At 39.9% G+C, this 21,922-nt stretch overlaps 1 protein-coding gene across 1 annotated transcript in view; it reads right to left on the bottom strand.

The window, feature by feature from the left end:
• Positions 1–21,922, bottom strand: part of LOC128686157 (protein DENND6A) — a 155,080-nt gene that overhangs the window by 53,095 nt on the left and 80,063 nt on the right. Inside the window, exons 3-5 of the mRNA XM_070083129.1 lie at positions 19,584–19,664; positions 18,241–18,426; positions 10,148–10,264 (exon numbers count right to left, since the gene is read on the bottom strand). Coding sequence (XP_069939230.1) covers positions 10,148–10,264; positions 18,241–18,426; positions 19,584–19,664 — 384 coding nt within the window. The remainder of the gene's footprint in view (positions 1–10,147; positions 10,265–18,240; positions 18,427–19,583; positions 19,665–21,922) is intronic.

Below are 21,922 nucleotides of genomic sequence, written 5' to 3' on the forward strand. Positions count from 1 at the left end.
GTGAATATAATGCAGAGAATTCGTACTTCAGAAATCAGGAGGAGGTGCGGGATTACCAAAACTATTACCCAGAGGGCTGAGGAGGAGTGGTTGAGGTGGTTAGGACATGTAAAGAGGGTGGAACAAAACAGAATGACTTCAAGAGTGTATAAATCTATAGGGAAGGGGAGGCGGGGTAGGAGTCGACCTAGGAAAGGTTGGAGGGAGGGGGTAAAGGAGGTTTTGTGTGTGAGGGGCTTGGACTTCCAGCAAGAATGCATGAGCATGTTAGATAGGAGTGAATGGAGACAAATGGGTTTTAGAACTTGACGTGCTGTTGGAGTGTATGCAAGGTAACACTGATGAAGGGATTCAGGGAAACCGACAGGCCGGACTTAAGTCCTGGAAATGGGAAGTACATTGTCTACATTCTGAAGGAGGGGTGTTAATGTTGCAGTTTTATAACTGAAGTGTAAGCATGCCTCTGGCAAGACAGTGATGGAGTGAATGATGATGAAAGTTTTTCATTTTCGGGCCACCCTGCCTTGATGGGAGACGGCTGATGTGTTAAAAAAAAAAAAAAAAAAAAGACTTGTTTTTCTTTCTGGGTCACCCTGCTTTGGTGGGATATGGCCGGTTTGTTAAAAAAAAATAAGAAAATTACAGTGGACCCCCGGCTTACGATATTAATCCGTTCCTGAGAGCTCATCGTAAGCCGAAATTATCGTTAGCCGAATTAATTTTCCCCATAAGAAATAATGGAAATCAAATAAATTCGTTCCTGACACCCCAAAGTATGAAAAAAAAAAATTTTACCACATGAAATATTAATTTTAATACACACAAACTGAAGACATGCACAATAACTACTCTACTAAGAACAGAATACATGACACTTACCTTTATTGAAGATCTGGTGATGATTGATGGGATGGGAGGAGGAGAGTGTGTGGAAGTTATTGTTTAGAAGGGGAATCCCCTTCCATTAGGACTTGAGGTAGCAAGTCTTTTTCTGGGGTTACTTCCCTTCTTTTAATGCCGATAGGACCAGCTTGAGAGTCACTGGACCTCTGTCGCACAACAAATCTGTCCATAGAGCTCTGTACCTCCCATTCCTTTCAGACTTTCCTAAAATGGGCCATAACATTGTCATTGTACAGGTTGCCAACACGGCTTGCAGTAACTGTGTTAGGGTGATTTTCATCTGTAAAGGTTTGCAGTTCAACCCACTTTGCACACATTTCCTTAATCTCTTTTTTCAATTCCATACTAATTCTCGCCCTTTTTACCACAGGGATGGCACTAGAAGCTTTCTTGGGGTCCATGGTGACTTATTTTGCAGTTACAAGCACTAAAAACACTGGGATAATGTGAAATGTACTGAATGTATGCGTACATGCGACCGCACTGGCTGGCTTGTAAACACTGGCACTGAGGCCACATGTGGGATGCGTCCCGGACGAATCACGTAAGGCGAGTTTTTATCATGAGGCAAGGCAAAATTTTTGCGTTCAAATGCTTCATATGGCGGATTTAACGTAACACAATGCGTTCATAAGGCGGGGGTCCACTGTATATGGGTGTAAGGCTAGAGGCAATGGAGATATCATGACTGAAAGCAATGTGTATTATAAATATTATGCAAAGTAAAAATTGGAAGACTGTGTGGGGCTACCAAAGGTATAATTCAGAATGCTGAGGAGAGATTGCTGAGGTGGTCTTAGTATTTAGAAAAGATGGAGCAGATAGGAAGAGTAAGGGAGTGGAAGGAAAGGTAGGGGTTATCCTAAGAAGGGTTGGAGGGAGGATGTAAAGGAGGTTTTGAGCATTAGGCTTGTGTGATTGTATTAGATCAGAATGAATGGACTGGTTTGACATGATGTTGGTGTGACCAAAGTAATATTTATTAAGGGATTCATGGAAAATGATTAGCCAGATTTGGGTCCTGGAGATGGAGACAGAAAATACAATACTGTACTTGCTCTCTGAAGGAGGGGTGAGGATGTTTTTTGAGTCTGTACACTTCCAACAAAAGAGCTACTGAATGAATGTTGGAGAATTATGTTTTGATTTTGGGTATTTTACCTTGGTGGGAGACAGTCAGGGTAAAAGGAAGACTGTGTAGGATTGTCCCAGAGGGGTTAGAGGGAATGTTTGAAAAAGGTACCAAGTGGTATTTGGTATTAGCTTAACCATCCAGCAAGTGTATATGAGCCCATATAACTGGAGTGAGTGGAGCAAGGGGCTTTCAAGGATTTCTTGTGCTGTCAGTGTGTGTAAGGTAACATTTATAAAAGGAATCAGGAGAAAATTAGTTAGCAGACTTGAGTACAGGAAGTGGAAAGTACAGTGCCTACATTCTCAAAGAAGGGTGGAGATGTAACCATCCAGAGGGTATTTGAACTGTTAACTCTGCACACTTCTGGCAAACTAGCAATTAAATGAATGATGGTGACTGTTTCCTCTTTTGGGTCACCTTGTTGGATTCTATGGGAAAACAATTACATAAACAGTTTAAATTGATGAAACCAAAGAAGAAAACACATTCACCAACATTCATTCTGCAGGAGTGTGTTGACATCACAAAGACTAATCTTCCAACTGGAACATCCCCATGCATGTATAAGTGGTTTACAAAACTGATAAGTTGACAAATGAGATGCTAGAGCAACATTAAGGAATCTTTATTTTGGAAATGTTTTACAGTGGCTTCTTATCTAACCTACAGACACAACCTACTTTCACCGGTCTTCTCTGCTGGTGACTCTGTTACCACTGCTTCACATCATCTGTCATCAGCATGTAAGCCCCATCTCTGTGAATATGCTGCACTTTTATCAAGATTGATGGACTGAATACATCAACTCTAAGCTGAGGGACTGATTACCTCAAACTCCTCCTTATCTTCCACTTTTCTCTGCATTGGACTAAAGCTTGAAGCCACTGCATGGCAAAATGTTTCCAGAATAAAGATTCCCAAACTTTGCACAAGTGCCTCATTTATCATCCCTACCCCTCCTTCAGAGTGCAGGCACTGCCCTTCCCACCTCCAGGGCTCAAGTCTGGCTAACTAGTTTCCCTGAATACCCTGCTCACACTCCAACAACATTAAAACCTGCTTGTCTCCATTTACTCTCATCTAGTTTATTCAGGCACAGCTTCAAATAACCATGACAGGTACAGCTTCATTAATGTTTTTATCAGAATTAAATCTAAAATTAATGAAATGGTACCAAAAGCTAGTTTGTTAGTGATATGTTATTTTTATTTATTTTTTTTTGCTAACACATCGGCCATCTCCCACCAAGGCAGGGTGGCCCAAAAAAGAAAAACTTTCACCATCATTCACTCCATCACTGTCTTGCCAGAGGTGTGCTTACACTACAGTTATAAAACTGCAAAATTAACACTCCTCCTTCAGAGTGCAGGCACTGTAGTTCCCATCTCCAGGACTCAAGTCCAGCCTGCCAGTTTCCCTGAATCCCTTCATAAGTGTTACCTTGCTCACATTCCAACAGCACGTCAAGTCCTAAAAACCATTTATTTCCATTCGCTCCTATCTAACATGCTCATGCATATTTGCTGGAAGTCCAAGCCCCTTTCACACAAAACTTCCTTTACCCCCCTCCCTCCAACCTTTCCTAGGCCAACCCCTACCCAGCCTTCCCTCCACTACAGATTTATACAGTTTCAAAGTCATTCCATTTTGTTCCAACCTCTCTACATGTCCGAACCACCTCAACCACCCCTTCTCAGCCCTCTGGATAATGGTTTTGGCAATCCTGCACCTCCTCCTAATTGCCCTATTTTACCAAATTATACTGTATAAGAAAAAATTGAGCTTGGCTCCAGGATTATTTTTTATATAATATCACTATTATATTACATTTAAGCTAAACTCCAGAAACATATGATGTAACAGTTCTGTTTATACTATGTTGCATGTGGTAACACATGGCAGCTCTGCAGTCCTCTCTCTGATTCACAGCACAGGGTTCACTTACCTAGTCACACAGAAATCATACCTTGACAGGAATTATGAAAAATATGGGAAAAACCTGGTTACAGGTTCCCCCATATTTATTAAGACTTCATTTCACCTGCATAGAAAGCGTTATTAAGTCCAATAAATCATATCCAGCAGTAGCACAATTTATAGGCAGAAGAGAGGAACAGTCAGGTGTAACCCAATAATGAGAAGCACTGCAGTGGGCCTACTGGTTTATCCTATGTAGATCTTGAAAAACATTGTTCAGCAGTGCTGGTAGTAGTAATGTCTCAATGGTAAACTTGGTTCAATATCTGTATAGTTGAAGGTTCTGGTACCTGGAGGGTGCCTTGGTTCTGGATGAATGTTTGACATCATGATGAGAGCAGTTTCATAGAATTTCCTCCTGCATTTTTCTCAAGGCAGCTTTTAATTGGCAAAATCTTTAGCCATACAGATATCAAACCAGGTGCCACTGAGAGCTATCAACTACTACTATCAGCACTACTCAGCATACCAATGTGTCTTAATAAATTCAACCTAGTTTGCCTCTTATTATTTTCTTGTCTTAACCCTGACTATGTTCTTCTCTTTCCTGCCTATAATTTTGATCCCAGCAGATATGATAAAGCCTACTGTGAATGTGTGGTCTTAGAATTTCTAAATGCTGCTTGTGTGTTTTCATCACGAAACTTATCAATATTCTCATATCACATATTATGACAAATATTTAATGCTAATAAAGGGAGGCAATTTTTTTTTTAACATGTCAGCTGTTTCCCACCGAGACAGGGTGACCCAAAAAGAAAGAAAAACCCCAAAAGAAAGAAAAAACTTTCATCATCATTCAATGCTTTCACCATCACTGTTTTTGCAGAAGCGCTCAGATATGACAGTTTAGATGTCCCTCCAAACTCTCAATATCCCAAACCCCTCTCTTAAGTGCAGGCACTGTACTTCACACTAACAGGACTCAAGTCGGTTAACCGGTTTCCCTGAATCCCTTCACAAAATATTACCCTGCTTGCACTCCAACAGCTCATCAGGTCCCCAAAAATATCTGTCTCCATTCAGGTAGTAGGTTGGTAGACAGCAACCACCCAGGGAAGTACTACCGTCCTGCCAGATGACTGTGAAACAGAAACCTGTAACTGTTTTGCATGATGGTAGGATTGCTGGTTTCTTTTTCTGTCTCATAAACACGCTAGATAACAGGGATATCTTGCTACTCCTACTTACACTTTGGTCACACTTCACAGACACGCACATGCATATATATATACATACATCTAGGTTTTTCCCCTTTTTCTAAATAGCTCTTGTTCTTCTTTATTTCTTCTATTGTCCATGGGGAAGTGGAAAAGAATCTTTCCTCCGTAAGCCATGCGTGTCGTATGAGGCGACTAAAATGCCGGGAGCAATGGGCTAGTAACCCCTTCTCCTGTAGACATTTACTAAAAAAGAGAAGAAGAAAAACTTTATAAAACTGGGATGCTTAAATGTGCGTGGATGTAGTGCGGATGACAAGAAACAGATGATTGCTGATGTTATGAATGAAAAGAAGTTGGATGTCCTGGCCCTAAGCGAAACAAAGCTGAAGGGGGTAGGGGAGTTTCAGTGGGGGGAAATAAATGGGATTAAATCTGGAGTATCTGAGAGAGTTAGAGCAAAGGAAGGGGTAGCAGTAATCTTAAATGATCAGTTATGGAAGGAGAAAAGAGAATATGAATGTGTAAATTCAAGAATTATGTGGATTAAAGTAAAGGTTGGATGCGAAAAGTGGGTCATAATAAGCGTGTATGCACCTGGAGAAGAGAGGAATGTAGAGGAGAGAGAGAGATTTTGGGAGATGTTAAGTGAATGTATAGGAGCCTTTGAACCAAGTGAGAGAGTAATTGTGGTAGGGGACCTGAATGCTAAAGTAGGAGAAACTTTTAGAGAGGGTGTGGTAGGTAAGTTTGGGGTGCCAGGTGTAAATGATAATGGGAACCCTTTGATTGAACTTTGTATAGAAAGGGGTTTAGTTATAGGTAATACATATTTTAAGAAAAAGAGGATAAATAAGTATACAAGATATGATGTAGGGCAAAATGACAGTAGTTTGTTGGATTATGTATTGGTAGATAAAAGACTGTTGAGTAGACTTCAGGATGTACATGTTTATAGAGGGGCCACAGATATATCAGATCACTTTCTAGTTGTAGCTACACTGAGAGTAAAAGGTAGATGGGATACAAGGAGAATAGAAGCATCAGGGAAGAGAGAGGTGAAGGTTTATAAACTAGAAGAGGAGGCAGTTAGGGTAAGATATAAACAGCTATTGGAGGATAGATGGGCTAATGAGAGCATAGGCAATGGGATCGAAGAGGTATGGGGTAGGTTTAAAAATGTAGTGTTAGAGTGTTCAGCAGAAGTTTGTGGTTACAGGAATGTGGGTGCGGGAGGGAAGAGGAGCGATTGGTGGAATGATGATGTAAAGAGAGTAGTAAGGGAGAAAAAGTTAGCATATGAGAAGTTTTTACAAAGTAGAAGTGATGCAAGGAGGGAAGAGTATATGGAGAAAAAGAGAGAGGTTAAGAGAGTGGTGAAGCAATGTAAAAAGAGAGCAAATGAGAGAGTGGGTGAGATGTTATCAACAAATTTTGTTGAAAATAAGAAAAAGTTTTGGAGTGAGATTAACAAGTTAAGAAAGCCTAGAGAACAAATGGATTTGTCAGTTAAAAATAGGAGAGGAGAGTTATTAAATGGAGAGTTAGAGGTATTGGGAAGATGGAGGGAATATTTTGAGGAATTGTTAAATGTTGATGAAGATAGGGAAGCTGTGATTTCGTGTATAGGACAAGGAGGAATAACATCTTGTAGGAGTGAGGAAGAGCCAGTTGTGAGTGTGGGGGAAGTTCGTGAGGCAGTAGGTAAAATGAAAGGGGGTAAGGCAGCCGGGATTGATGGGATAAAGATAGAAATGTTAAAAGCAGGTGGGGATATAGTTTTGGAGTGGTTGGTGCAATTATTTAATAAATGTATGGAAGAGGGTAAGGTACCTAGGGATTGGCAGAGAGCATGCATAGTTCCTTTGTATAAAGGCAAAGGGGATAAGAGAGAGTGCAAAAATTATAGGGGGATAAGTCTTCTGAGTATACCTGGTAAAGTGTATGGTAGAGTTATTATTGAAAGAATTGAGAGTAAGACGGAGAATAGGATAGCAGATGAACAAGGAGGCTTTAGGAAAGGTAGGGGGTGTGTGGAACAGGTGTTTACAGTGAAACATATAAGTGAACAGTATTTAGATAAGGCTAAAGAGGTCTTTGTGGCATTTATGGATTTGGAAAAGGCGTATGACAGGGTGGATAGGGGGGCAATGTGGCAGATGTTGCAAGTGTATGGTATAGGAGGTAGGTTACTGAAAGCAGTGAAGAGTTTTTACGAGGATAGTGAGGCTCAAGTTAGAGTATGTAGGAAAGAGGGAAATTATTTCCCAGTAAAAGTAGGCCTTAGACAAGGATGTGTGATGTCACCGTGGTTGTTTAATATATTTATAGATGGGGTTGTAAGAGAAGTAAATGCGAGGGTCTTGGCAAGAGGAGTGGAGTTAAAAGATAAAGAATCACACACAAAGTGGGAGTTGTCACAGCTGCTCTTTGCTGATGACACTGTGCTCTTGGGAGATTCTGAAGAGAAGTTGCAGAGATTGGTGGATGAATTTGGAAGGGTGTGCAAAAGAAGAAAATTAAAGGTGAATACAGGAAAGAGTAAGGTTATGAGGATAACAAAAAGATTAGGTGATGAAAGATTGAATATCAGATTGGAGGGAGAGAGTATGGAGGAGGTGAATGTATTCAGATATTTGGGAGTGGACGTGTCAGCGGATGGGTCTATGAAAGATGAGGTGAATCATAGAATTGATGAGGGGAAAAGAGTGAGTGGTGCACTTAGGAGTCTGTGGAGACAAAGAACTTTGTCCTTGGAGGCAAAGAGGGGAATGTATGAGAGTATAGTTTTACCAACGCTCTTATATGGGTGTGAAGCATGGGTGATGAATGTTGCAGCGAGGAGAAGGCTGGAGGCAGTGGAGATGTCATGTCTGAGGGCAATGTGTGGTGTGAATATAATGCAGAGAATTCGTAGTTTGGAAGTTAGGAGGAGGTGCGGGATTACCAAAACTGTTGTCCAGAGGGCTGAGGAAGGGTTGTTGAGGTGGTTCGGACATGTAGAGAGAATGGAGCGAAACAGAATGACTTCAAGAGTGTATCAGTCTGTAATGGAAGGAAGGCGGGGTAGGGGTCGGCCTAGGAAAGGTTGGAGAGAGGGGGTAAAGGAGGTTTTGTGTGCGAGGGGCTTGGACTTCCAGCAGGCATGCGTGAGCGTGTTTGATAGGAGTGAATGGAGACAAATGGTTTTTAATACTTGACGTGCTGTTGGAGTGTGAGCAAAGTAACATTTATGAAGGGGTTCAGGGAAACCGGCAGGCCGGACTTGAGTCCTGGAGATGGGAAGTACAGTGCCTGCACTCTGAAGGAGGGGTGTTAATGTTGCAGTTTAAAAACTGTAGTGTAAAGCACCCTTCTGGCAAGACAGTGATGGAGTGAATGATGGTGAAAGTTTTTCTTTTTCGGGCCACCCTGCCTTAGTGGGAATCGGCCAGTGTGATAAAAAAAAAAAAAATTCACGCCTATCTAACACACTCACGCATGCTTGCTGGAAGTCCAAGCCTCATGCCCACAAAACCTCCTTTACCTCTTCCCTCCAACCTTTTTGAGGCTGATCCCTACCCCGTCTTCCTTCCCCTACATGTTTATACACTCTCCAAGTCATTCTATGCTGTTCCATTCTCTCTGAATGACCAAACACCCTCAACAACCCCTCTTCAGCCCTCTGACTAATACTTTTATTAACTCCACAACTTCTCCCAATTTCCACACCAGGAATTCTCTGCATAATATTTACACCACACATTGGCCTTAGACATGACATCTCCACTGCCTCCAGCCTCCTGGTTGGTGCAGCATTTACTACCCATGCTTCACACCCATATAAGAGTGTTGGCACCACTATGCTCTCGTACATTCCCTTCTTTGATTCCATAAATAACGTTTTTTGTCTCCACAGATACCTCAACGCACCATTCGTCTTCTTTCCATCATCAATTCTATGGTTAACCACATCCTTTATAAACCCATCTGCCGACAAGTCAACCTCCAAATATCTGAAAACATTTTTTTCCATATTCCCTCCCTCAAATGTGATATCCAGTTTTTTTTTTATTTAAATTGTGTGATACCCTTATCACCTTACTCTTATCTATGTCCACTTTCAACTTTCTAGCTTTACACAAAATATTAAAAAAAACGGCAAAGCTGTAAGTGCTGTTTTTCAAGCAGCAACAAATTTCAATAAGACTGTGCAAAATATTATTAAGGAAGGTGGCTACAGAGTTCAGCAAGTCTTCAATGATGGTGAAACTAAAGGTTTTTGGAAAAAAAAAAAACTGTCAAAAAGACTTTATATCCAGTTCCCAGAAAACTGCTTCCAGGTTAAGTCTGACAAGGAAAGAGGAAAGACTTATTTTTTTAGTGGATGCAAATGTGACTGGAGATTAGGTATTAGCAATAGCTGATACCTCATTCACTGAGTACTTTGACTACTGGAGATTAGGTACTACATATTACTTCATTCTTCTTCTTTCAACAAACCGGACGCATCCCACTGAGGCAGGGTGGCCCAAAAAGAAAAACGAAAGTTTCTCTTTTTAAATTTAGTAATGTATACAGGAGAAGGGGTTACTAGCCCCTTGCTCCTGGCATTTTAGTCGCCTCTTACAACACGCATAGCTTACGGAGAAAGAATTCTGTTCCACTTCCCCATGGAGATAAGAGGAAATAAACAAGAACAAGAACTAGAAAGAAAATAGAAGAAAACCCAGAGGGGTGTGTATATATATGCTTGTACATGTATGTGTAGTGTGACCTAAGTGTAAGTAGAAGTAGCAAGACGTACCTGAAACCTTGCATGTTAATGAGACAGAAAAATGGACACCAGCAATCCTACCATCATGTAAAACAAATACAGGCTTTCGTTTTACACTCACTTGACAGGACGGTAGTACCTCCCTGGATGGTTGCTGTCTACCAACCTACTACAAACATATTACTTCATACTTAACAAAATATGAAAACGAAGTACCTCTGTCTCATGAGGAGTTGGTACAAGAACTGTGAGAGGCCCTGGTGAGATCTGAGGTGGGGTGGATGGTGTCATCGTTGCTGCCCCTGGCTTGTCTTGTCGACTCGGTATTCGCACCTGTCAAAGAAAGTGATAATTCTGAGATTAATTCTGAGATATCATTTACATCCTAATTCCAATACACTGATGTAACCATCATCTACCTCATCCCAAATATGCAACCCATAACATGGAAATCTTTTTCAAGAATATATTTACACTATCTTTCATTATTTTAATCTTCATTCTATTAACTTCTATCTTTCTCATGCACTCCAAAAGCAAGCAAGCAAGCAAGCACGTACACGCAGACACACACACATACATAGCTTTAAGTAGAGGTATGATAAAGCTCACTGTTCAGGGAGAGTGACCTAGTAGCAACCAGTGTAGAGGTGGGGCCAGGAGCTTGGACTCAACCCCTGCAACCTCAACTAGGTGAGTACGTACGTACGTACACACACACACGCACGCACGCACGCACGCACGCACGCGCACACACACACACACACACACACACACACACACACACACACACACACACACACACACACACACTCACACACTCACACACACACACACACACACACTCACTCACACTCACTCACACTCACTCACTCACACTCACTCACTCACACTCACTCACTCACACTCACTCACTCACACTCACTCACTCACACTCACTCACTCACTCACACTCACTCACACAAACATTATTTTTCAATGAACTGGCTCTATCCTACCAAGGCAGGAGAAGGGGTTACCAGCCCTTGCTCCCAGCATTTTAGTCACCTCTTATGACACGCATGGCTTACGGAGGAAGAATTCCTTTCCCCTTCACCATGAAGAGGAAATAAAGAACAAGAACTATTAAGAAAACAGAGGAAAACCCAGATGACTATGTATATATATATGTGTGTACATGTACATATACATACCCATAAGTGTAAAAAGTAGCAAGATATATCTGTTATCCTGTGTGTTTATGACACAGAAGAAAAAAACACCAGCAATTCTACCATCATGTAAAACAATCACAGATTTTCATTTTACACTCACTTGGCAGGATGGTAGTACCTCCCTGGGTGGTTGCTGTCTACTAACCTACTAGTTAATTCATATTTATTTATGACTTAATATTGCATCTTTAGGTATGTTTACATTTCTCTCAAATGCGAATGGAAAGTGTATGATTTGTAGTAATAATATATCAATAATATTATTACCATTGAGGGTAGGATTGCTAGTGTCTTTTGTCTGTCTCATAAATATGCAAGATTACAGGTACGTCTTGCTACTTCTACTTACACTTAGGTCACACTACACATACATATACAAGCATATATATACGTATATACACACCCCTCTGGGTTTTCTGCTATTTTCTTTCTAGTTCTTGTTCTTGTTTATTTCCTCTTATCTCCATGGGTAAGTGGAACAGATTTCTTCCTCCGTAAGGCATGCGTGTTGTAAGAGGCAACTAAAATGCCAGGGGCAAGGGGCTAGTAACCCCATCTCTTGTATAAACTAAAAGAGAAACTTTCGTTTTTCTTTTTGGGCCACCCTGCCTTGGTGGGATACGGCAGGTTTGTTGAAAATTAAAAATTATTATCATTATCATTATTATTAGGAGGAGGAGGAGGTGTGGAGTTATTAAAAGTATTAGTCAGAGGGCTGAAGAGGGGCTGTTGAAGTGGTTTGGTCATTTACAGAGAATGTAACAAAGTAGAATGACTTGGAGAGCGTATAAATCTGTTGGGGAAGGAAGGTGGTGTAGGGGTCGTCCCCGAAAAGGTTGGAGAGAGGGGGTAAAGGAGGGTTTGTGGGAGAGCGACTTGGACTTCCAACAAGCATGCGTGAGCATGTTAGATAGGAGTGAATGGAGACAAATGGTCTTTGGGACCTGACGAGCTGCTGGAGTGTGAGCAGGGTAATATTTTGTGAAGGGATTCAGGGAAACTGATTAGCCGGACTTGAGTCCTGGAAATAGGAAGTACAATGCCTGTAAAAGAAGGAAATTAAAAGTGAATATATGAAAGAGTAAGGTGATGAGGATAACAAAAAAAATTAGGTAACGGAAGATTGGATATCAGATTGGAGGGAGAGAGTATGGAGGAGGTGAATGTGTTCAGATATTTGGGAGTGGAAGTGTCAGCAAATGGATCTATGAAGGATGAGGTGAATCATAGAAATGATGAAGGGAAAAAGGTGAGTGGTGCACTGAGGAGTCTGTGGAGACAAAGAACTTTATCCATGAAAGCAAAGAGGGGAATGTATGAGAGTATAGTTATACTAACTCTCTTGTATGGGTGTGAGGCATGGGTTGTGAATGTTGCAACAAGGAAAAGCCTGGAGGCAGTAGAGATGTCATGTCTGAGGGCAATGTGTGGTGTGAATATAAGGTAGAGAATCTGTAGTTTGAAGAATAGGAGGTGTTGGATTACCAAAACTATTATCCAGAGGGCTGAGGGGTTATTGCGATGGTTTGGTCATGTAGAGAGGTTGGAACAAAATAGAATGACTTCGATAGTGGATAAATCTGTAGTGGAGGGAAGGCAGGGTAGGGGTCAGCCTAGAAAAGGTTGGAGGGAGGGGGTAAAGGAGGTTTTGTGTGAATGAGGGGCTTGGACTTCCAGCAAGCATGCATGAGCATGTTAGATAGGAGCAAATGGAGACAAATAGTTTTTAGGACTTGACATGCTGTTGGAGTGTAAGCAAGGTAACATTTATGAAGGGATTCAGGGAAACCAACAGGCTGGACTTGATTCCTGGAGATGGGAAGTACAGTGCTGACACTCTGAAGGAGGAGTGTTATGTTGCAGTTTTATAACTGTAGTGTAAGCATGCCTCTGGCAAGACAGTGATGGAGTGAATGATGAAAGGTTTTCTTTTTCAGGCCACACTGCCTTGGTGGGAATCGGCCGATGTGCTAATAAAAAAAATAAAAAAATAATGAGTGCACTTTAAAGGAGATGTTAAGGATATTGGTAGTTTGGAGGGATGTCTAAACTGTCGTATCTGAGAGCCTTTGCAAAGACAGTGATTATGTATGAGTTATGGTGAAAGTATTGAATGATGATTAAAGTTTCTTTTTTTTTTTGGGGGGGTCACCCTGCCTCGGTGGGAAATGGCCAACAGGCTAAAAATAAAAAAAAAAATAAAAAAAAAATTCAACATTCTCCCAATGAGGCAGGGTGACCCCAAAAAAAAGAGAAACACTTCATCATCATTCACACATAATCACTGTCTTTGCAGAGGCACCCAAATATGACACTTTAGATGTCACTCCAAACATCCAATATCCTAAACCCCTCCTTTAAAGTGCAGGCACTGTACTTTCACCTCCAGGACTCATGTCCGGCTAACCGGTTTCCCTGAAACCCTTCACAAAATATTACCCTGCTCACACTCCAAAAAACCATTTGTCTCCATTCACTCCTATCTAACACACTCGCTCATACCTGCTGCATGTACAAGCCATTTGCACAAAAAAGCTCTTTTACCCTCTCCCTCCATCCTTTCCTAGGATGACCTCTCCCCCTCCACCCCTCCACAACAGATTTATACACCCTCCAAGTCATCCTATTTTGCTCCATCCTCTCTAAATGGCCAAACTACCTCAAGAACCCCTCTTCAGCCCTTCGAATAATACTTCTTGCAACTCCACACCTCCTCCTCCTAATTTCCACACAACAAATTCTCTGCATAATATTTCCACCATGCATTGCCCCTAGACATGACATCTCCACTGCCTCCAGCCTCCCCCTTTGCTGCAGCATTTACAACCCATGCTTCACACCCAGGTAAGTGTTGATGCCACTGTACTCTCGTATATTCCCTTCTTTGCCTCTATGGATAACATTTTTTGTCTCAACAGATACATACCTTTTTTCCTTCATCAATTCTATGGTTAACCTTGTCTTTCATAAACCCTTCTGATTACAAATCTACTCCCAAATATCTGAACACATTCACTTCTTCCATACTCCCTCCCTCCAATGTCATCTCCAATTTTTCTTTACCTGACTCATTTGATGCCTTCATCACCTTAATCTTATCTATGTTAACTTTCAATTTTCTTCCTTTACACACCCTCCCAAACTCATCTGCTAACCTCTGCAACTTTTCTTTAGAATCTCCCAAAAGCACTGTATCATCAGCAACTGTGTCGGCTCCCATTTTGTATTTGATTCCCCATAATTTAATCCCACCCCTCTCCCTAACTCCGTAGTATTTACTCCTTTTATGTTAAACATCCATGGTGACATTACACACATCTAAGGCCTACTTTTACTGGAAAGTAGTCTCCCTCTCTCCTACACACCCTAACGTGAACCTCACTATCCTCATAAAAACTCTATATAGAATTTAGTAACTTACTACCTATTCCATATACCTGCAACATCTGCCACATTGCTTCCCTATCCACCCTATCATATGCCTTTTCTAAATCCATAAGTGCAATGAAAACTTCCCTACTTACATCTAAATACTGTTCACTTATATTTCAATGTAAACACTTAATCTGCACATCCCTTACCCATTCTAAAGCCTCTTTGTTCATCTGCATTCCTGCTCTCTGTCTTACCTCTAATTCTTAAATAATAACCCTACCATACACTTTACCTAGTATACTCTGGAAACTTATTCCCCTATAATTTTTACAATCCCTTTTGTCCCCCCTTCCCTTTATATAAAGGAATTATACACGCTCTCTGCCAATCCCTACGTACCTTCCCCTCTTTCATACATTTATTGAACAAAAGTACCAACCACCCCAAAACCATATCCATCCCCTGCTTTTAACATTTCTGCCATGATCCCATCAGTTCCAGCTGCTTTACCCTCATTCATTTTACTTAATGCCTCACACCTATCCTCCACTCACATGCGGCTCTTCTTCGCTCCTAAATGTTATACCTCCCTGGCCAGTGCATGAAATGACTGCCTCTCTCTCTTCATCTACAGTTAATAGTTCTTCAAAATATTCCCATCATCTTCCCAATACCTCCAACTCCCCATCTACTAACTCCCTTATTCTGTTTTTAACTATCAAATCCATTCATTCCCTAGGCTTTCTTAACCTATTTATCTCACTCCAAAATTTTTCTTATTCTCAGTAAAATTTGTTGACAGCTCCTCACCCACTCAATCATTTACTCTCCTTTTGCACTCCCTCACCACTCCCTTCACCTTTCTTTTATTCTCCATATACTCCACCCTTCTTATATCACTTCTGCTTTGTAAAAACCACTCATACATGACCTTTTTCTCTTTTATCACACCCTTTACCTCATCATTCTACCAATCACTCCTCTTTCCTACTGTATCCACCCTCCTATAACTACAAACTTCTGCTATGCATTCTAACACTGCCTTTTTAAAACTATCCCACCCCTCTTCAACCCCACACTACCTATACTCTCATTTTCCCACCTTTCTTCCATAAGTCTGAGCAGTCGGTAAACGAGTACGTCACTAAGTGAGGAGAGGCTGTATTATTATATTATTGACTCTTGTTGGTTTAGTGCTTAGTTTTGATAATAAAAATTATATTATTTTACAATATTGCACCTTCACATTTGTTTACACTTCTCTCAACTGCGAATGGAAAATGTATGATCTGTAATAGTTTGTGTAAATAAGTTTTTAAAAATTTTAACTTTTTTATAATAGATTTTTGTATATGGTAGTAAATGATAAAATAGACTAGTATCTACATATATTTTTCTTAATTTTTTGGGTTGCAAATCTTCAAAAAAATTTCCAATATATATATTGAAAAAAAAAAATCTGCATATAAGTGGACCCATGCAGTTCAAACCCGTGTTGTTCAAGGGCTAACTGTATCTAGGGGAGCAATGTGGCTGATGTTGCATAGGTGGTAGGTTACTGAAAGCAGTTAAGAGTTTTTATAAGGATAGTGAGACTTGGGGTAGGGTATGCAGGAGTGAGGGAGATTATTTCCCAGTAAAAGTAGGCCTTAGACAGGAATGCATGATGTCACCATGGCTGTTTAACATATTTATAGATGGGGTTGTAAGAGAAGTGAATGCTAGGGTGTTGGGAAGAGGTGTGGGATTAAAATATAAAGAATTCAACACAAAGTGAGAGTTGTCACAGCTGCTTTTTGCTGATGACACTGTGCTTTTGGGAGATTCTGCAGAGAAGTTGCAGAGGTTTGAGGCTGAATTTGGGAGAGTATGTAAAGAAGAAAATTAAAAGTAAACATAAGAAAGAGTAAGGTGATGAGGATTACAAAAAAATTAGGAAATGAAAATTTGGATATCAGATTTCAGAGAGGGAGTATGGATGTTATGTGTTCAGATATCTTGGACAGGACTTGTCAGCAGATGGGTCTATACAAGACGAGGTGAACCACAGAAATGACGAGGGGGGGAAAAAGGCGAGTGGCGCACTGAGGAGTCTGTGGAAACAAAGAACGTTATCCATGCAAGCAAAGAGGGGAATGCATTTGAGTATAGTGGTACCAACACTCATATATGGGTGTGAAGCACAGGTGGTGAATGTTGCAACAACGAGAAAGCTGAAGGCAGTGGATATGTTGTGTTTGAGGGCAATGTGTGGTGTGAATATTATGCAGACAATCCATATCCTGGAGATTAAGAGGAGGTGCTGAGTTACTAAAAGTATTATTCAGAGGGCTGAAGAGGGGTTGTTGAGATGGTTCAAACATTTAGAGAGGATGAAACAAAATAGTGACTTGAAGGGCATATAAATCTGTAGTGGAAGGAAGGTCAGGTAGGGGTCAGCCTAGGAAAGGTTGGAGGGAGGGGGGTAAAGGAAGTTTTAAGTGGAAGGGGCTTAGACTTTCAACAAGCATGCGTGAATGTGTTAGTTAGGAGCAAGTAGAAGCAAATGGTTTTTATGACTTGATGTGATGTTGGAGTGTGAGCAAGGTAAAACTTATGAAGGGATTCAGGGAAACTGGTTAGCCAGGCTTGAGTCCTGGAGGTGGGAAATACAGTGCCTGCACTCTGAAGGTGGGGTGGGAACAGTGTAGTTTGGAGGGGCATCTGAACTGTAGTATTGGCATGCCTCGTACAAGACAGTGATGGAGTGAATGATGGTGAAAGTGTTATTTTAGTGGGAGATGGCTGGTGTGCTAATAAAAAAATCTTTTACTTCCAAGGCCATCTCTGCAAGGCAGGGTGACCCAAAAAGTAAAAAGGGCATTAACATCATTATTCAGATAGCCCTCTGACTGCCATCCCCCCCCTTTCTCACTCCAGAGTGCAGGCACTGCCTTTTCCACCTCCAGGACTCAAGTCTGGCTAGCCAGTTTTCCCAAATTCTTTCATCAATGTTACCTTTCTTACACTCTAACAGCATATCCATTAAAACCATTTGTCCCCATTCACTTCTATCTAATACTCACACAAGTTTGCTGTATGCTCAAGCCCCTAACACTCAAAACCTTCTGTACCTCCTTTTTCCAACCATTCCTGGGATGACTCCTACCCTTGCTATGTTTCACCATAAATTTATACACCCTCTTTGTCATCCTATTCCTCTCCATTCTCTCTAAATGCCCAAACAACCTTAATAACCCCTCCTCAGCCCTCTGAACCCAGCAGGCTTGTGTGAGCACATTAGATAGGAATGAATACAGACAAGTAGCTTGTAATGGACGTGCTGCTGAAGTGTGAACAACTAACTTTTATGAACAGATTCAAGAAAACTGGTTAGCCAGACTCAGACTTGAGTCCTGGATGTAGGAAGGGAAGAGGCTGTATTCTGAAGGAGGCAGGGATCCTGTAGTCAAAGTGGTAATCTGATTGTGATGTCAGTACACTTCTGGAAAGACAAGATATTGAGTAAATGTGTTTTCTTCTTTGGGTGTCACCCTGGCTTAGCAGGAGATGGATGTTGAGTTGCAATAAATAAATAAATAAATTAAAAATATTAATAAACAAAACAAAAACACATGCACACATAATTATAAAATTAAGTCTTTTAATTTAACTACATATTATATATTTAATTATCAATTACAAAAAAATCTCTATAGTGCCTCAGATGATGATAATAACCTGTAACAGAGTTCCCAACAAAGGTAAACTGAGGGTGGTGCCTGGTGATGGAGGCGGCCACTGGTCCAGGTGATGGCAAGCTGCCTCTAAGCTGGCCTCCCCAGTGTCAAAATATTCTGGAGCTACCAAGTCTAGGACTGTAGTGAAGAGGGACACCAATGGCAGGTGTGATAGTAATACTACACTCTGTAGAATAAAAATGTATGTCAGGACCTCCTATGCTGAAAATCTAATATTGTACATAACTTTACATCACAATATTTTATCTGTAATGACTTCCAGATAGATTTATACAAATCACATTATACTGAAATATCTATGAAGCACATGTGACTTCCTTAGTAACCATATGATAAGCCAGATTATCACTACCTGCAGATCAAATGGTCAGAGTACTTTCACAACTTTGTTGATCAGGCACTTTCTGCAGGAATTTGGGTGGTCTTCTTTTAAAGTATTTCTTGCATTTGCTGGTAAAAGAGTCATGAACCTCAGATGTTGGCATTGAGCTTCTGGCACCTTTTCTTCTCATTAGATTGACACCTCCCTTCATATTTCTTACTCCAATAAGTTGTTATCGTAGTGTACGGATCAGCTATTAGGCATACTGGTTATGAAATACATCCATCTCATCTCTCTTCCATAGTGTATATTCCAAGAACAGAGCAAATCTTTGAGGTGGTTTCAACAGGTCAAGCATTTTACTGGTGGTGCATGTTCAGTAACTTGCTTTTGCAGATTCTGAAGCTCAGATCTCTTGCCTGCCTTGGAAGATGCACAAAGAGACAGCAGAAGTTCTTTGAAAAGCACCATCACTGGCATGGCACCTCTTGCAAAGGAAAATACTGTACTGGAGTGGCATCTCTTCCTTAGAAAAGCCTTCATAACCCACTCTATCTTTTTCCTGACCATGGCCACATTCATTTGGTGCTTCTTAGGTATTGGATCATCTAACATGAATATTCCTAGCTTTTTCCCCATGCCCCTTCCATTATCTGGCTAAATTTTACAGCATTTTGTATCCTATACTTGTTTTCAGTTCTATATTCTTGTTATATCAAAGTAGCTGGAATTTATCACTGCTGAATTTCATCAAATAATTGCAGCAGGTAGTAGACCAATTTCCTCTCATAAATTTCCACTTTTGGATACTGAAATTATTTTAGGTCAAATTAATGTTGAACAATAAACTATGCGGTCATATATACAACTGGACTGTAAGTGACAGTAACACAACACTCTGACTATTTCAAATGAATTAAACAGTGAAGTGTATGGAAAGTAGTGACAGAATAGATAAAATTCAAAATTTACTGTAAAGAGCACTGAAACTCTGAGCTCACCTTCTGAAAGTATCCTCGCCGCAAAGTTCTGTCTTTCACCTGTCTAAAGTACACATACCCATACAAGTAGCCATCTTCAGTCTGCAAAAATAATATCACTTTAGAATAAGAAAAACCCAAGAGGATAACCTGGACAATTAATGATAACCAAGAAAAAAAAAAAAAGCCTGTTACAATATATGTATTGGAGCATTCACAACCCAATTAAAGATGACTAGGCAGTATATTGACCAATTATAATGTTCTTTTTATCTCCCTCCTACATTGCTACAAATACAAAATATTGTTATGAAGTCAGCGCTGCAGAAAATTTACGCATCTAAATTTGCTATTCAAAACAGATACATTACAAAACCTAAAAATGAAAACAAATGATGAGATTAAACTTGGAAATAAAACAAGAGTAAAACTGATTCACTGATAAATGAAGACAATGTAGTACGTAGTTGGTTATTTACAAATACAGTGGACCCCCGCATAACGATCACCTCCGAATGTGACCAATTATGTAAGTGTATTTATGTAAGTGCGTTTGTACGTGTATGTTTGGCGGTCTGAAATGGACTAATCTACTTCACAATATTCCTTATGGGAACAAATTCGGTCAGTACTGGCACCTGAACATACTTCTGGAGTGAAAAAATATCGTTAACCGGGGGTCCACTGTATACTGTAATTTGATATTAGATTTTTACCAATTTATGTGCAAAATTTACCTTATTTTCCATCACATAAGACCAACACATCCCCTTAAACTTGACCCACATTAATTTTAGACATTTCCGTGAAAAAAACTTAGTGGATATTATTATATACATAACCAAATGCTACTATCAATGCTCACTGCCACGCAAAGTAAGTTCAGTATACAGTGGAACCTTGATTGTTGAACATACTACTTCTCGAACAAATTGTTTTGCAATCAAGGAATTCAAGAAAAAACCACCCATTTACCGATTTCAACTATCCAATAAAGTGGTCAGAAATTGGCAATTTTTCCAATTTCACACAAATTTCAAAAGATCCAATTTCCAAATAGGGTCCAGAATAAACAAGACAGACATTCCTGGAACTAAAATAACATTTTTTCTGTTCATTAGTCACGGCCCCAGGCCCCTCTTACACTTCTTTTGCTTTCCACTTTGAATTTTTATTCTCACAAAAAATAGAAGATTTACTATTATGCAGACTCCTGCATTAATGTAGAAATGGTATAAATAATATCAGCACACTTGTGAAAGAATATTAGACTCACCAGTTGAAGTGTACTGAACGTGTGGCATGATTTGTTTACTTTTGAACTTAGGCAAAAATCAAACCTTTCTGCTACTTTGAGCTCAACTTCAAGGTACTTTTCATTGTAAAACCAATCAAAATCATCTCAATTTCTGTAATACGTCTTCCATTCTATAAAATGAGACCAGGAAAACTAGAATACAACCATAAATATCATACAAAAATACAATGCAAAGTTGCTGTTTTAAACCCAAAACACGGTCAAAGTTTTTTTTTCTCATTATGCATTGTGTGCTGCAGGATTTTTTTTATACTGTGCACACTGACCACATAGACCCATTCTTTCATATGTAGGTCTACCAGCTATCTCTCATTAGATTTGAAGGCTCTAGAATTTACACTAGAATTTACGTGCCTAAGACGTACTAGTACGTCGGAAACCCTGAAAGGGTTAAACCAAAAACATGGTTGTAGTTTTTTCTCATTATGCACTGCATGTTGCAGGTTTTTTTTTATACTGCAAACACTAACCATGCAGACCCATTCTCTCACATGTAGGCCTACCAGATTTCTTCTGCAAGATTTGAAGCTGCTAGAATTTTGCCATTAGCTCTCCTCTTACAGGTAAGAGACAGTTAAATTTTCATTTATTGTACAGTATTTCAGTTAAATTTTCATTTAGCATTCATTTTTACAGTTTCCCAGTGCTGTATAATTTTATACATTGTTTTATACAGTAGTAATACATTGTTATTAATAAATTATTATACTGTATTGTCATTTGGGGTCTGGAACGGATTAACTTTATTTACACTATTCTTTATGGGAAAAATTACTTTGGTTGTCATCCATTTTGGTTGTTGAACCAACATCTGGAACTAAGTTCAATAACCAAGGTTCCACTGTATTAGATTTTCTATGTGTATTCTTCATAAGTTATTGTAAAGGGCACTCTTAAAATTTTCTGCAGTCTATTTTTCAGCTAAAACCGACTGACTTTGTACTATTATTAAAAAGCACTATCATGGTTTGATCATTCAGAATCTTTAAAATAAAAAGTTGCTGACACTATTATCAATCTGCTGTTAACTACATAATGAATT

This window comes from Cherax quadricarinatus, chromosome 9 (assembly GCF_038502225.1).
Source record: "Cherax quadricarinatus isolate ZL_2023a chromosome 9, ASM3850222v1, whole genome shotgun sequence".
Taxonomy (NCBI): Eukaryota; Metazoa; Arthropoda; class Malacostraca; order Decapoda; family Parastacidae; genus Cherax; species Cherax quadricarinatus.